Source organism: Alosa alosa, chromosome 21, assembly GCF_017589495.1.
Source record: "Alosa alosa isolate M-15738 ecotype Scorff River chromosome 21, AALO_Geno_1.1, whole genome shotgun sequence".
NCBI lineage: Eukaryota > Metazoa > Chordata > Actinopteri > Clupeiformes > Clupeidae > Alosa > Alosa alosa.
The window spans coordinates 15929746-15944745 of record NC_063209.1 but is presented as its reverse complement, the minus strand read 5'-3'; the positions used below and the strand labels follow the sequence as shown (position 1 = coordinate 15944745).

The 15000-nt window shown below is 43.0% G+C and overlaps 1 protein-coding gene across 1 annotated transcript in view; it reads left to right on the top strand.

Moving 5' to 3' along the window:
- Positions 1–15000, top strand: part of apba2b (amyloid beta (A4) precursor protein-binding, family A, member 2b) — a 101818-nt gene that overhangs the window by 25427 nt on the left and 61391 nt on the right. The window contains 3 exon segments of the mRNA XM_048232178.1: positions 7434–7512; positions 8238–8328; positions 8430–8450. Of these exon segments, the coding sequence (XP_048088135.1) occupies positions 7434–7512; positions 8238–8328; positions 8430–8450 (191 nt within the window).

The following is a 15000-nucleotide window of genomic DNA, read 5'->3' as shown; positions in this document are numbered from 1 at the left end:
CTCGCCCCCACTCATTCTGGAGGCCTTTGAGAATTGGTGTTTGTGTGTGTGTGTGTGTGTGTGTTTGTGTTTGTGTGTGTGTGTGTGTGTGTGTGTGTGTGTCTGTGTCTGTGTGTGTGTGTGTGTGTGTGTGTGTGTGTGTGTGTGTGTGTGTGTGTGTGTGTGTGTTTATTTGTGTGTGTGTGTGTCTGTGTGTGTGTGTGTGTGTGTGTGTGTGTGTGTGTGTGTGTGTGTGTGTGTGTGTGTGTGTGTGTGTGTGTGTGTGTGTGTGTGTGTGTGTGTGTGTGTGTGTGTGTGTGTGTGTGTGTGTGTGTGTGTGTGTGTGTGTGTTAACCTGTTCCATGAAACTACCAGTGTCGTAAATTGAGAGCAGGACACAAACAATTCTCCCATGTCACCTCTACAGTGTGAGCCTGTCGTGTGTGTGTGTGTGTGTGTGTGTGTGTGTGTGTGTGTGTGTGTGTGTGTGTGTGTGTGTGTGTGTCTGTCATTGACACAAAAAGGCAAATAGCAGAGGGAAAGAGAGGGACATGAAGAGAATGAAAGAGAGGGATGGAGAGAGAGAGAGAGAGAGAGAGATGAAGACAGAGAGATTGACATGGAACAGAGCAGAGAGAGTTGAGGAGAACTGTGCCGATTCTCCGAAGGACCTGGCTGCTGTCATCATGATTTTAGAGTGCAGTCTGAAAAGACTCCCAATGCCCTCGCCTGAGTGCACACTGTATAGTGGTGTGTGTGTGTGTGTGTGTGTGTGTGTGTGTGTGTGTGTGTGTGTGTGTGTGTGTGTATGTTTGTGTGTGTGATGTTTGTGTGTGTGTGTGTGTGTGTGTGTGTGTGTGTGTGTGTGTGTGTGTGTGTGTGTGTGTGTGTGTGTGTGTGTGTGTGTGTGTGTGTGCGCGCGCGCGCGCGCGTACCCGTTTGTGTGTGTATTCTGCCTGTCATCCATTACCACAATAACATCCATATCCACCAGCTGCCAGGAATGTCTCTCCCATCTCTCTTTTCCTCTCCCTCTCTCTCCCTCCCTCTCTCCCTCACTCCTCCATTCTCTCTGTGTGTGTTTTTCTCTCTGTGGCCCCGACTCTGCTCATGCCATCTGCTTGGTCCTTCAGTGCCACCCCAGAGGTGAGGAGAGGCGAGGAGAGTGCGTGTGCGTGTGTGTTTGTTTGTTTGTCTTGATGTGCAGTGTGTTGATGTCTTAGTGTCTCTGTATATTGGACTAATGCCTGAATGCCTGACAGGACTGTGTAGTCCTGAAAGTAAATAATGAAATAAATTATTATTAATAATTAATAAAAGTAATTATTATTAAACAACCTGACATAAGCAGACTCCCTGGTAACACTTTATAATAACTACACACAATTCATAATTTATTAAGCCTTTGTTACTTATTAGTTAATGGTTTGTTCATCATTAGTAATTTCTAATTTATCATCAGTAAAGCATTTGTTCACACAGTTACATGTATAAATAGTTTGTTCATAGTAAATAAGCCTATAACTAAAATATGTTTATACATTATTGTTAATACTTAATACATGATGCAATAATAATATTATTCCATCATTTATTAAGTATTAACAATAATATGTTTTTGATTAAGTAATATTTCCATTATTTAACAGTTGTTACATACACATGCACTAATGATTAGTTAGGGTGAGGATACATAGTTTATAAACCACTTCCTAATACTATAATTCATAATTAACTCAGGAGTTACAAGTGGTTAGTTAATGATATTTTGTGAGCTCATCTAAAGTGAGGATGTTTTATGCCTTGCAACACATTTACAAATGAGTTATAAAGTTTACACTTGCATTCATTAATTTATCTGACACTTTCACCCAAAGCGACTTACACATGTCAATGAAATTAAAGGGCAAGGCCACATTGGTGGACACCGGGGTTTTAACCCCCAACTTTATGGATTACTGCATGTCAACCCAGCTCCCTATCCACTACACTACCTCTGCCCAGTGGTATTATAACAGTCAATTCAAAAATATAATATAGATATGCGTGTTTACTATGAACAAATCATTTTTAACTGTGTGTAAACATTATTTACAGATGAGAATTAATGTAAGAATAATGCTTTGCAAACTAAGAATACAGCAATTAATAATAGTTTACAGATGTTTAATAACAGTGTGTAGTAGAAGAAAACAGAAACTCTTGCCTAGTTGGGTAACACTTTACTTGACGGATGAGTTCATAACACATTCATAGCAGCTGTCATAAACTACACATAAATCATTCATGACTGTTTCATGAGACATAAATCAACATTCATACCAAACCTTTCATGAATGTGGAAGACAGAACGACGACAACTTGTCAAAATCAAAGTCCAACAATTGCAAAGCAGCATTGCCGTTTTTGTTCCAAACCTCTTACCTGATCACGTCACATCTGAGTCAATGGGCTACTCCAGTGCCAAAAAAACATGGTCAAGCAAATAATTTTTGTTTCATAAAAAATTATTTGTTTTATGATGTAACCTTTGCAGATAATTTCTCATCATTTGCTAGTGGGAATGTCCATTATCCAACCGTTCCAGGTTAACAAATAAGGGTCCGCTGAATGTACAGTAGGCTAGTTTAGGCTACCTCCTAGTGTTAAACTCAGTGATAATGAATACTTCACAACTTGCATAGTAAAGTGACATTCGACACACTTCATAAGATATTCATGAAATATTTACAAAGGCTGATGAGAAAAACGGCAATGCTGCTTTTTATTTTGACAAGTTGTCATCATTCTGTCTTCCACATTCATGAAAGGTTTGTTATGAATGTTGAGTCATGTCTCATGAAACAGTCATGAATGCTTTATGTGCAGTTTATGACAGCTGCTATGAATGTGTTATGAACTCACCCGTCAAGTAAAGTGTTACCCATAGTTGTAGGGGTTTCTATCTGGGCCAAGGTAGTGTAGTGGATAAGGAGCAGGACTAGCATGCAGTAGCCTGATAAGTTGGGGGTTCGATTCCTGGCTTTCACTGTTATGTCAATTGCCTTCAATTTAATTGACATGTGTACGTCGCTTGTCTGCTAAATGAATGAATGTGAATGTAATCTTTACAACTCATTTGAAAATGTGTTGCAAGGCATAGATCGAAAGTCATAGATAGAAAGTCCTCACTTTAGATAAGCTCACAAAATATCATTAATCTACCACTTGTAACTCCTCAGTTAATCATGAATTATAGTATTAGGAAGTGGTTTATAAAATATGTATCCTCACCCTAACTAATCATTAGTGCATGTGTATGTAACAACTGCTAAATAAAGGAAATATTACTTCATCAACAAAATATTATTGCAAAATGTATTAAGTATTAACAATAATTTATAAACATATTTTAGATATAGGCTTATTTACTATGAACAAACCATTTATAACTGTGTGTACTTTATTTATGAGAATTAACATAGGAAGAATGCTTTACAAATGATGAACAAAGCATTTTGTAATAGTTTGCAACTGGTTTATAATAAGAAAATTATTTCATTATAAGTGGTTGTTTCATTACTTATTAAGTATACATCATGTACTTACAAACATATTTTTTGGATAGGCTTATTTACTATGAACAAACCATTTATAATTATGTGAACAAATGCTTTACTGATGATAAATTATGTATGAACAAGAAATTACTAATGATGAACAAACCATTAACTAATAAGTAACAAAAGCTTAATAAATGATGAATTGTGTGTAGTTATTATAAAGTGTTACCGACTCCCTGACCACTCTGATTGCAATGTTCCAAAAAGTGTTTTGGTTTTTAACGATTTGACCAGATGGTCTTTGTCAGTCCTTTGAACATTACATTCGCACCATTTCTGGAGCCTGCACCTCACCTGCGTTGGGTCATTTGGATGTGCACACCTTGACTGACCATCCACATCCCGCACAATAATGCCTAGTCCCGCACAATAATGCCTTATCCCGCACAATAAACCCACAAACCCGCACAATAATGCCTAGTCCCGCACAATAATGCCTAATCCCGCACAATAAACCCACAAACCCGCACAATAATGCCTAAACCCGCACAATAATGCCTAGTCCCGCACAATAATGCCTAGTCCCGCACAATAAACCCACAAACCCGCACAATAATGCCTAGTCCCGCACAATAATGCCTAGTCCCGCACAATAAACCCACAAACCCGCACAATAATGCCTAATCCCGCACAATAATGCCTAGTCCCGCACAATAATGCCTAATCCCGCACAATAAACCCACAAACCCGCACAATAATGCCTAATCCCGCACAATAATGCCTAGTCCCGCACAATAATGCCTAATCCCGCACAATAAACCCACAAACCCGCACAATAATGCCTAATCCCGCACAATAATGCCTAATATCGCACAATAATGCCTAAACCCGCACAATAATGCCTAATGCCTAATCCCGCACAATAATGCCTAATCTCGCACAATAATGCCTAATCCCGCACAATAATCCCCCAAACCTTTAATAAATCGAGGTCTGAGGATGCTGCAGTTCCATACAGACATCAAGTGAATGATGTGATAGTGAAAGTAAGACATTCAAAAGGCCAAAGAAAGTTAAGGTTGCTTTTGATAGTACAAATACTTACAAAACTGGTGCTCTAAATAACGATTCTGTTGTCTTTGAAAGGATCTCTTATTGACATATTGAACTGCAATTTGGATTAACACCTGCTTTTACAAGTATGGAAGTATTTAGGGCAGAATAGATGTGTGCTTTCAGGAGCAGTCTTTGTACATACCGCGGAATACATAATTGTTGCGTTCTTACGCTTCCTCTCCCATCTCTTTACGCTAAACTCCCACTTTCCCCTGGATCCTCCCATGAATGCATATACATGACACGAAAAACGCAATTAGCCATGTTCAGCTCCCGCGACAGGCAGTTTGCGCTTTTACATCATTGCGGCGTGTTTGTACATACCTCATAATGATTTTACACGACATTTGCGTGAAAAAACAACACGCCTGCAGTATGAAAAACGGCGTTAGTACATCTGGCCCAGAGTGCATAGTCTCTCATAGCTTTGCATTTGAGCTCCTGGTGGTGTTGAGATACACACTTAGAAGTGAATGAGGAGAGAGGGAGAGAGAGAGAGAGAGAGAGAGAGAGAGAGAGAGAAATAACAGAGATGGATCCTAGGTGTGGCTGACCAGGCAGCTTTATTTGACGACGCACACAGATTTGATTTAAAGGAGAACACACACACACATTTGTTTACACACACACACACACACACACACACACTTGATTTGAAGGGGGTAGTGTTTTCTTTCCTTATTGTGCTTTGCTCACAGCAGGATCTCTGCTATCTCAGGTGCTTGATCATCCCTGCTGGGAAACCACCAGGAAAGCCACATTGAAGAGGATTACTGTGCATCAGAGTGTGTGTGTGTGTGTGTGTGTGTGTGTGTGTGTGTGTATCTGTGTGTGTGAGTGTGTGTGTGTGTGCATTTGAGGAGTGTGTGTGTGTGTGTGTGTATACTTTTTGCTGACACTTTGAAGTGAGTTGAAAGTGAATTGCCTTATTTAGATCTTAACTCCTTCCTTTTTAAGTTACTCGGCACACAGGCACGTAAACACATTTTATCTGTCGCAGATTGTTGGCTCCCGTCGTCATGGTGATTGGGACTGCGTGCTTGCAGAAATTAACCAGCCCTGGGATGAACCAGTTCACAGCTTTGTCCTATAAAGCCTCGTTATTCCAGATGACGACGTTTCATGGCTTTAATTCGTTCTTTAATGACTTGGCTACGGTCGATAAAGCAAGTCATTAGGAGGTGTGGTATGCCTCTGGGTCTGTGTGACTAGCTGGGGCTTCTCTTTGAGTGCGTTCACTATCTACTGCTGGCCTGACTTCGCTGCATTAGCCATTAGTGATTTAGGTGGGGGAAAAACACTACCTACAACATCACACAAATCTGACCTTGGCTTGATTAGCTAACTTCAATGTCCTGTTCAATGTCCTACTCACTCGAGCACTCAAGGCCATTGAGCAACCATTAATTAACTTCTATTAATGAAGACCAAGCAGCTTTCGATTCAAGTCCATTTTTAGGACATAAGAATATGACATGATTATGATTATTAATCACAACAGTCATGTTATGCTGATATCCTGTGATTTTCTATATAGCTCTTAAAGCAACGCCAAAGCATTTTTCCTCTGTCGCACGCACGCTATTTGTTTATCCAGCACCGGCTTTGGAATAACGATGTCCACAGACACGGTAGAGTATGTTGCATGATTTTATGAAAGTATGATGTATTGCGACATTAGAAGCGGTCAAATTTGTAGTTTCTTATGTCTTATTCCATTGAACTACAGGTCCGCTACCCGATCTGGCAAACTTGCATAGTGCGGTGATAGCCGATACAGGGTCGCGAAGCGAATGCAGAAGTGCCATTTACCCTTTTACGAGTTGATGAACCACTGAAACGATTTTGGAAACATTATTTTAAGGTACAAAAAACTCTTTGGTGTTGCTTTAAGTTAATACAGGGAGGCTACGCAGGGCACGTAACTGTAGCGTTCTGCTTGCTTAGCCAGAGACTTTCTAATTAGGAGACACAGCACTCAAAAAATCCTCCATAGAAATGCATGGGGTTAGTTTGTAACGCCAATATGGCCGTTGTCTACACACCCACCCCTTCCTCGGCAAAACGTTGACATGTGAATACATTGAGCCAATCATGTGTTGTGAACTCGCCGCTGGAGCAAGATTGGTGTCGTGAAACCTTGCGCACACACATTTCTGCTGAATAGGATGCCCGATGAGTGCCCAAAAAGCGTTGCAATATGGCCGCCGAGTGGAGGGACTTGCCTAAAAGGACTTTGGCTTAGCGTTGGCTGCAACAATTAGCTGCCACTATAATCATAGCGGAGCGTATGTTAAAAAAAAAAAGTTTCATGCTCTGCGAACAGATCGCTTGAGTTGCGGACCCTGCAAAACTCCTTTGACCTTGTCCTAGAGAGAGAGAGGGAGAGAGGGAGAGCAGGCTCACTGGGGAGTCAGCGCTGTCTGGGATTCCTGCAAGTTCAGGGTGTTTTTGTGATGACTAACCAGAAGTTAGCGGAGCCAGAGGACTCCATCAGGGCTGCCACTCTGACGTCTGCCAAACTGCGTCGAGGAATTTGACCTTGGATGAGCGACGGTGCACATCAAACCTACAGAGACGATGATTAAAGACAGTTTGCCACCTCAAGGTTGCGTGACTGCATCCAACATGGGGCGGATATTTGATGGATGTGTTTGTGTGTCTGCATGTGTGTGTGTGTGTGTGTGTGTGTGTGTGTGTGTGTGTTTTTGTGTGTGTGCGCATGTTTATGCGCTTGTGTGTGTGTGTGTGTTTGTGTATGTGTGTTCATGCATAGGACTGTTTCCTGTGTCCTAGTGTTCTACCCACTCTCTGACATCCAGAGAGCAGGAGGTGCTGAACTCCAGCGTAGAGCCTCCATCAGGAACTCCCAGAGGTATTTCACCTCCTGTGCTGTTACAGGGCGACTGCAGCCACCACCGCCAGTGTTTACTACGTTTAGTGTGGGGCTCAGAGGGTTTGCAAGGAGGAGAGAGGAGCACTGAGGTCTGATGGAAGAATATAAAGAAGAAGGGACTACAGAGAGACATGAGAGGAGGAGTAAATAGGACATAGGAGGAGAGGAAGAAGAATTAGAGGAGAAGTGGGAGGAGAGATGGAATAGAAGACAGAAGGGATAGGAAAGGATGACAAAGGAGCAGAGAAAGAATATCAGTGAAATAGCGAAGGAGAGGTAGAGAGAAAGGGATATAATAAAATAGGAGGATGAGTGGAGAGAAGAGAAGATAAGAGCAGAAACAGAAGAAGCAGGGAGAAGATGATGCAGAAGAAAAGATTAAAGAGTAGGAGGATATGGAGAGAAGAAGGAAGATACCATTCTACAGAGGAGGATGCCATTTTACAGAGGAGGATACCATTCTACAGGGAGGGAGATACTGCAGGAGGAAGAGGCAACATGAGTAATGAGTGAAGAGAGAGGAGAGGGAGGAGAGAGAGAAGAGAGGGAGGACATGGAGGAGAGAGAGAAGAGTAGTTATCCAGTCCTCCCTCAGTGGACTCTGTGGTGATGTGTTCAGTCCTCCCTCAGTGCACTCTGTAGTTATGTGTCCAGTCGTGACAGGGGACCTCTGTGAAGACTCTCACCTGCTGCCTGTGCCGCAGGCTGCCCTATATTCAGCCCTACACCGCCAGCCTGGACCACACTCTCCTAAGAGAACAGGGGAGGCATCAGGGACTCAGAGACAACCATTCCGTGTGTGTGTGTGTGTGTGTGTGTGTGTTGATTCAAATCCTAAATATTCATACCCACTGTTTGTGGGTGTGCATGCGTGTCTCTATGTGTGTTCATTCCAGCTGCCTTGGTTTGTAGTATCGGTAAGTGTGTTCATATCAGCTATGAGGATGTGTGTGTGTGTGTGTGTGTGTGTGTGTGTGTATTTTCAAATTGTATAACTGTATAGGAATGTGCCTCCCTGCCTAAATAGACAGCTGTCTCACTAGACATGATTTTGGATTGAATGCATCTTGAGCGTAGCACTCTAGAATCTTTGGTTAACACTACGGTATGACGTTAGCAAAAGCCGTAACGTTAAACTAAACTAGCTTACAGAAGCTAGCAGGCTAGAATGGTAGAAAGTTGTTTGGCAGACGGCACAAATATCAGACCAGATGCTATAAATGGTTACAACAATGGTATAGTCAGATAGTACAGCATAGTCACACAAATCACATTTCAGCAGATTCAGCAGCTATTACCGGTGTCATCCGCCGTCTTTGTTTACTTTTCACAGCTGTTTCAGACGTTGCCGCAAAAGATTATGGGTAGTAGGGAGCATGGAGGATGCATCGATGCTGCCTTCAAAAACGACCGTTATTCAGGTAATTCTAAGATATCTTAGCAGGCAGCAAAAATAGTTTTTTTCGGTTTCGAACCACACTTGCTTCCTCACTCCCCAGTTAGATATCTTAAAGGTGGCAGTTTTTACCGTTTCGAACAGAGCCTCTCTCTTGCTCCTTAGCCCCACATTTACCCACTTTAGCAGCGTTCTGTTCCACCGCTTGTGGTGGTGTCTTCTGGTGTCCCAGAAGGCGACAACCGTCAAAAATAGACTGAGTGTGTATTTTAAGCCAAGAAGAAGAGTGCGGTGCCGCGTCTGGCACGCCTCTTAAACGTGCCGCACTGCAGCCAGCGGAACACCAGACTTTTACTGGAGTGGAAGAGAGCTCTTTTGACATCCGTGGCGACGTCGGAACGCGACGGAGACAGACTCTGTGATAATCAGGGGTGAGGCTTCTCTGTTTGAGATTTCCACCTGTGTCGCCTGATGACATCACAGCATTCCTGTGCTCATCTGTTAGTCCTTTTGAAATGGAAATCCAGTTCCATCTATTTGAAAATGAGCCCCTTCTATGTGAACCCAAATACGTTTTTTTTTTTCTGTGACGGATGTTATGAATAGTCTGGCAGAACTAAGATATTCTCAGGCCGAGACAGAGGAGCAGCAGAGCTATTTGATCATTGATCCAGTCGCTGGAGCTGAAATGTAGGAGCAAGACGCTATCATGGGTGCGGGGGATGGGAAGCGTTCTTGTAATAACAATATGTGACTTTGGACGAAGTGTCTTCTGAATAAACACACACGCACAAACACACAGACAAACACACACACAGCGAGAGCTGATCTTAAAGAGAAACAGTCATCTATCCTCTTCAGTTCAGATTTCTCACCAAACCGTCTTCCTTTAATATCACAACACGCACCTACCCTTTAACATCACAACACGCACCTACCCTTTAACATCACAACTACCTTTTAACATCAAAACATACAACTACTCTTTAACATCACAACACACACCTAAAACACTGTTATTACACCAGGTGTCATTTCTCATCCGAGGATTGTGGGATTGAGCATCTGGTCTGTGTGTGCGTGCGTGCGTGCGTGCGTGCGTGTGTGTGTGTGTGTGTGTGTGTGTGTGTGTGTGTGTGTGTGTGTGTGTGTGTGTGTGTGTGTGACCTTTGTGCCTCACCTTAGTGTGTGTGCAGTGGCGCTGGGCTCCCTCAAACCCCTGATCCTCGGAAATCTGATTCAACTGTCCTGGCCAGGACTGCCAAGGACAAGCAGAGCTGTCTGTGTGTGTGTGTGTGTGTGTGTGTGTGTGTGTGTGTGTGTGTGTGTGTGTGTGTGTGTGTGTGTCTGTGTATGTGTATGCGTGTGTGTGTGTGTGTGTGTGTGTGTGTGTGTGTGTGTGTGTGTGTGTGTGTGTGTGTGAGTGTGTGTGTATGTCTGTGTGTGTTGATTGATTATTCTGTCAGTAGTGATGTGCAGAATGTGTGTGTGTGTGTGTGTGTGTGTGTGTGTGTGTGTGTGTGTGTAGGGATACTATTTCTTCGTTGCAGTTGCGGTTGTTTATGCTTACAAATAAGGAAACAGACCTCCAACTCCCTTGGGTTTATATGTAAGTGTGAGAACAGGTGTACTTTTATGTGTGTGTGTGTTTACAGAGGTATGTGAATGTGTACATGGTATGTGTGTGTGTGTTTACAGAGGTATGTGACTGTGTACATGGTACAGTATGTATGAGTGTGTATGCCGACGAATGTATCAACACAGGCGATAAAACTCAGCAGTCTATACTCATCTACAAAAATAACAACACAGTTTTCAAGATCAAGATGTTTATATCCTAGACAGGAGAGGATAGGTGGTTTGAAAGAGGCGTCAAGGAGGCCATAAGTGGAGCGACCCTCTTTAAATAGGGGAGCTGGGTTAAGACCTCATTTGTCTTCAGCCTACCACACGGTTCTGAAAACCATTTCTAGGCGCTTTACAGATACACCATCCTGCTCCACCTCTCAAACAAGGGGAGGGGCATCATCTGAAGCTGCTGGGACACCATCTTCTCTGGCAAACACAAATTGACTACATCTCAGAGTCACGTGACATCATGCCATGAGATCATGTGACTGCCTTGTGTATTAATGCCAGAGTTACTTCCTGTGCACACTAAACAACTGATGAAGGTGTTTGGATGAACACTGAAACGTCTTGTATTTTATTCTTGTTTTAATCCAGTGTTTTAAAATTAAACCTTTGTTGAAATTACAATTACACATTAGATATGATACAGACCTCACATTAGATATGATACAAACCTCACATTAGATATGATACAGACATAACATTATAATATAAATCGCACATTAGATAAAATACAGACCGCACATATGATACAGACCTCACTAATACTGACCTCACATTTGAGGTAATACAGACCTCACATTAGATATATTGCAGACCTCACCAATACAGACCTCACATTAGATAAGATACAGTCCTCACATTAGATATGATACAGACCTCACATTAGATATGATACAGACTAGAGGTCTGCACTCCCGCGGTAGACCCGCGGGGACAACTTTTGAAAGCTCTTTGAGGGAGCGGGCGGGATGAGAGAGGAGCGTCCGCGGGTGCAGGACAAACCGATGATTCACTGCACTCCCACAAATTAAATATGTGTGTAACATTAAATATGGAAATGATTAAAGTAGTGTTCATAACTATAGTTCAGCTGGATGTTCTGTTAGGCAGCATTAAAAAACGGGGTTTAAGCATAACTGAATTGTTTACGTGGGTTCAATTTGTTCCTGCTGCTCATTGTCAAAACTAAAAAAATTGAAAGCATGACAGAGGAAGAGGGCACCAGACTAGGCCTACTTCAGCCTACATTCAGAACCAAGAAACTGACATCTGGAGTCTTTCTCAGGTGTGTGTGCTCCTTTCGTGAGACAGAGAGAAAAGCTGAATAGGCTATCCCTCCTGCATCTTTGGAGGCTTTAATAGGGAGCCGGGACATCATGTTACAGATGCGGGCGGGACGGGACATCATGTTACAGATGCGGGTGGGAGCCGGGACATCATGTTACAGATCTTGACATCATGGAGCGGGACATCATGTTACAGATGCAGGGGGCGGGACATCATGTTACAGATCTTGGTGGGAGGCGGGACATCATGTTACAGATGCTTGGCGGGGGCGGGACTAAAATGTTACAGACTAAGGCGGGACATCATGTTACAGAATGCGGGCGGGAGGGGGACATCATGTTACAGATGATGCGGTGGGAGCGGACCTCTAATACAGACCTCACATTAGATATGATACAGATGTCACATTATAATACAGACCTCACATTTGAGATAATACAGACCTCACAATTAATATAGACGGGACTACATTATACTGTAATACAGACCTCACATTTGAGATAATATAGACCTCACAATTAGATACAGACCAGATGTTAGAGATAATACAGACCTCACATTTGAGATAATACAGACCTCACAATTAATATAGACCTCACATTATACTGTAATACAGACCTCACATTTGAGATAATATAGACCTCACAATTAATACAGACCTCATGTTAGAGATAATACAGACCTCACATTTGAGATAATATAGACCTCACAATTAATACAGACCTCATGTTAATATAATATAGACCTCACATTAGATATAATACAGACTTCACATATAATACAGACTTCACCATTTCCTTTATCACTGCCCATCTCACAAGCACATTCACAATTAGCTTTAGCAGACCAAAATATTTCCACATGCCAGGAATGGTTGTTGGTTTTATATTGGCTATATATTGACCACATAGATACATTATGTGGTTGTGCAACAGAAGGAACGGGAATATACAGCCTAACAAATATGTGTTTGCACACACACTAACACAAACACTCTCTCTCTCTCTCTCACCCACACACACACACCTACTTTCCTCAAGAGAGAAGCCATAAATCCTGCTCAAATGTTATTGCACCTCAAGGCTGTTAAATTGAAATCATGCATCATGTTGCAGTGCGCTCATATGCAGGGCCTTGTGACTGTGTGCATGTGTTTGTGTATGTGTGTATGAATGTGTGTGTGTGGATGTGTGTGTGAGCGGGATATGTGAGTGTGACTGTGTTAATGTGTGTGCACTTTTGTGTGCATGTTTTGCTGTGTATACATGAGTTTGTGTGTGTGTGTGTGTGTGTGTGTGTGTGTGTATGTGTGGCTACTACTGTTTCAGGAGCAACCGAGAGCCAAATTCTGTTTGTGCACATCTTGTCCTTTCATTTTCCAACCTTCTGTCTTCATTCAGACACACACACACACACACACACACACACACACACACACACACACACGCACACACACACACGCCACACACGCACACACACAAACAAACATACCCACAAAGGCCTTCTATCTTCATTTAGCACCTAACTACTCTGGTCCAGGCCTGGTAATGGGACAATTTGCATGTGTTGTTTGTACTGTTTGTCCTAGAGCACTATCCTTACCTGCAACTCTAAAAGCAAACGATTGTGCTGTTTTGTCTATAGTCTTTGTCCTGACAAAAATAGAGCCTGCTGCAGACACTCGAGTGAAATTACCCCCGCTGTGCTGGGCGTGCTGGTTAGCGCTGTGCGTGCTGGTTTGTGATGGGCATGCCACTCAGCTCAGAGTGCAAAATGGCCGCCCTGCGTCTGGTGATTTACAGCATTGTGTGCTTCCAGGGCTTTCAGTACCATGTGGTCACCTCAGCTCCAGAGCTGGGGTGTGTTTCCCAAAACCATAATTGCTAACTTGTTAGCAACTTAGTTGGTTGGCAATGGGAAATTGCATTGCAACCAACAAAATTGATAACTTAGTTAGCAACTATGATTTTGGAAAACACGCCACTGGTCAGCATTATGAAAGAGCACAGCGGCCTATACATCAGATGGGGTCACCAGGGGTTTATAACACCCCACACACACACACACACACACACACACACACACACACACACACACACACACACCACCACCACTTCCATGCGACCCCCACCCTCGTACTCCACCCTGCCTCTGCTGTGCTCCCATTAGGCAGTTCAGTTTGGGGGTCAGAGGGTAATTATGGCAACTGGTGACCCATCGTCATTATGGAGACGTATGGCAGGTACGCCTCGTCTGTTGGGGCAGGGTCTGATGCTCCAGCAGGGTGTCTGTTTGACCGGGAGGCAGAGGAGATGCATGGCTCTCCAGCGAGTCCAGCTTCTCTCCAGCAGGTCCTCATATAGATGCCTCATTTGGAGGAAGGATAATGCTGAGGCCAATTAAGGATGTAATTAAAGCCAATTAACCACGATTCATAACGACACTCCGCAGAGTAGACTGCCAGAATGTGTGTGTGTGTGTGTATGTACACGCACACGTGTGTGTTTGTGTGTGTGTGTGTGTGTGTGTGTGTGTGTGTGTGTATGAATGTGAGATAGAGAGGGGGAGGGAGAGAAAGTTAGTGCATGTGATTAGTGTGTGATTGTGTGTTAGTGATTGTGTGTGTTTTGTGTGTTGGTATTTGTGTGCTTGTGTGGATGGTGTGTGTGTGTGTACAGTAAGTGTGTGTGTGTGTATGTATTGTTGATTGAGCTCTGCTTTGTTTGCGTTTTCCTCAAAGCTTGTGCCTGTGCCTGAGTCATTACAGCATCCTAATGGCTCTCATTATTATCAGCATACTGGCAGTCGCACACACATACACACACACATAGACACACACACACAAGCACATACACACACTTCTCCATTTTTAATCAGAGTGCTCAGTCAGCCTGCATTGTTACATCCAATCCGTTCAGTATTGTTTGTTTATTTGATGGCGTTCTCGCCGGCTTCTCTCTCCGTCGTTATTTATGGCCTACCTGGGATCCCGCTGAGCCTCCCCAGCAGATTGTGTCCATCTGTGACTGAAGGGTTCCATCATCGTCCCCCTCTGTTCAACAAACTTGAGCGTTTTAATAACCCACAGCCCACCTCTGATGGAGGTGTTGCTGTGTTTCACACCAAAAGAAGTATTTTTTCAAGCTTTT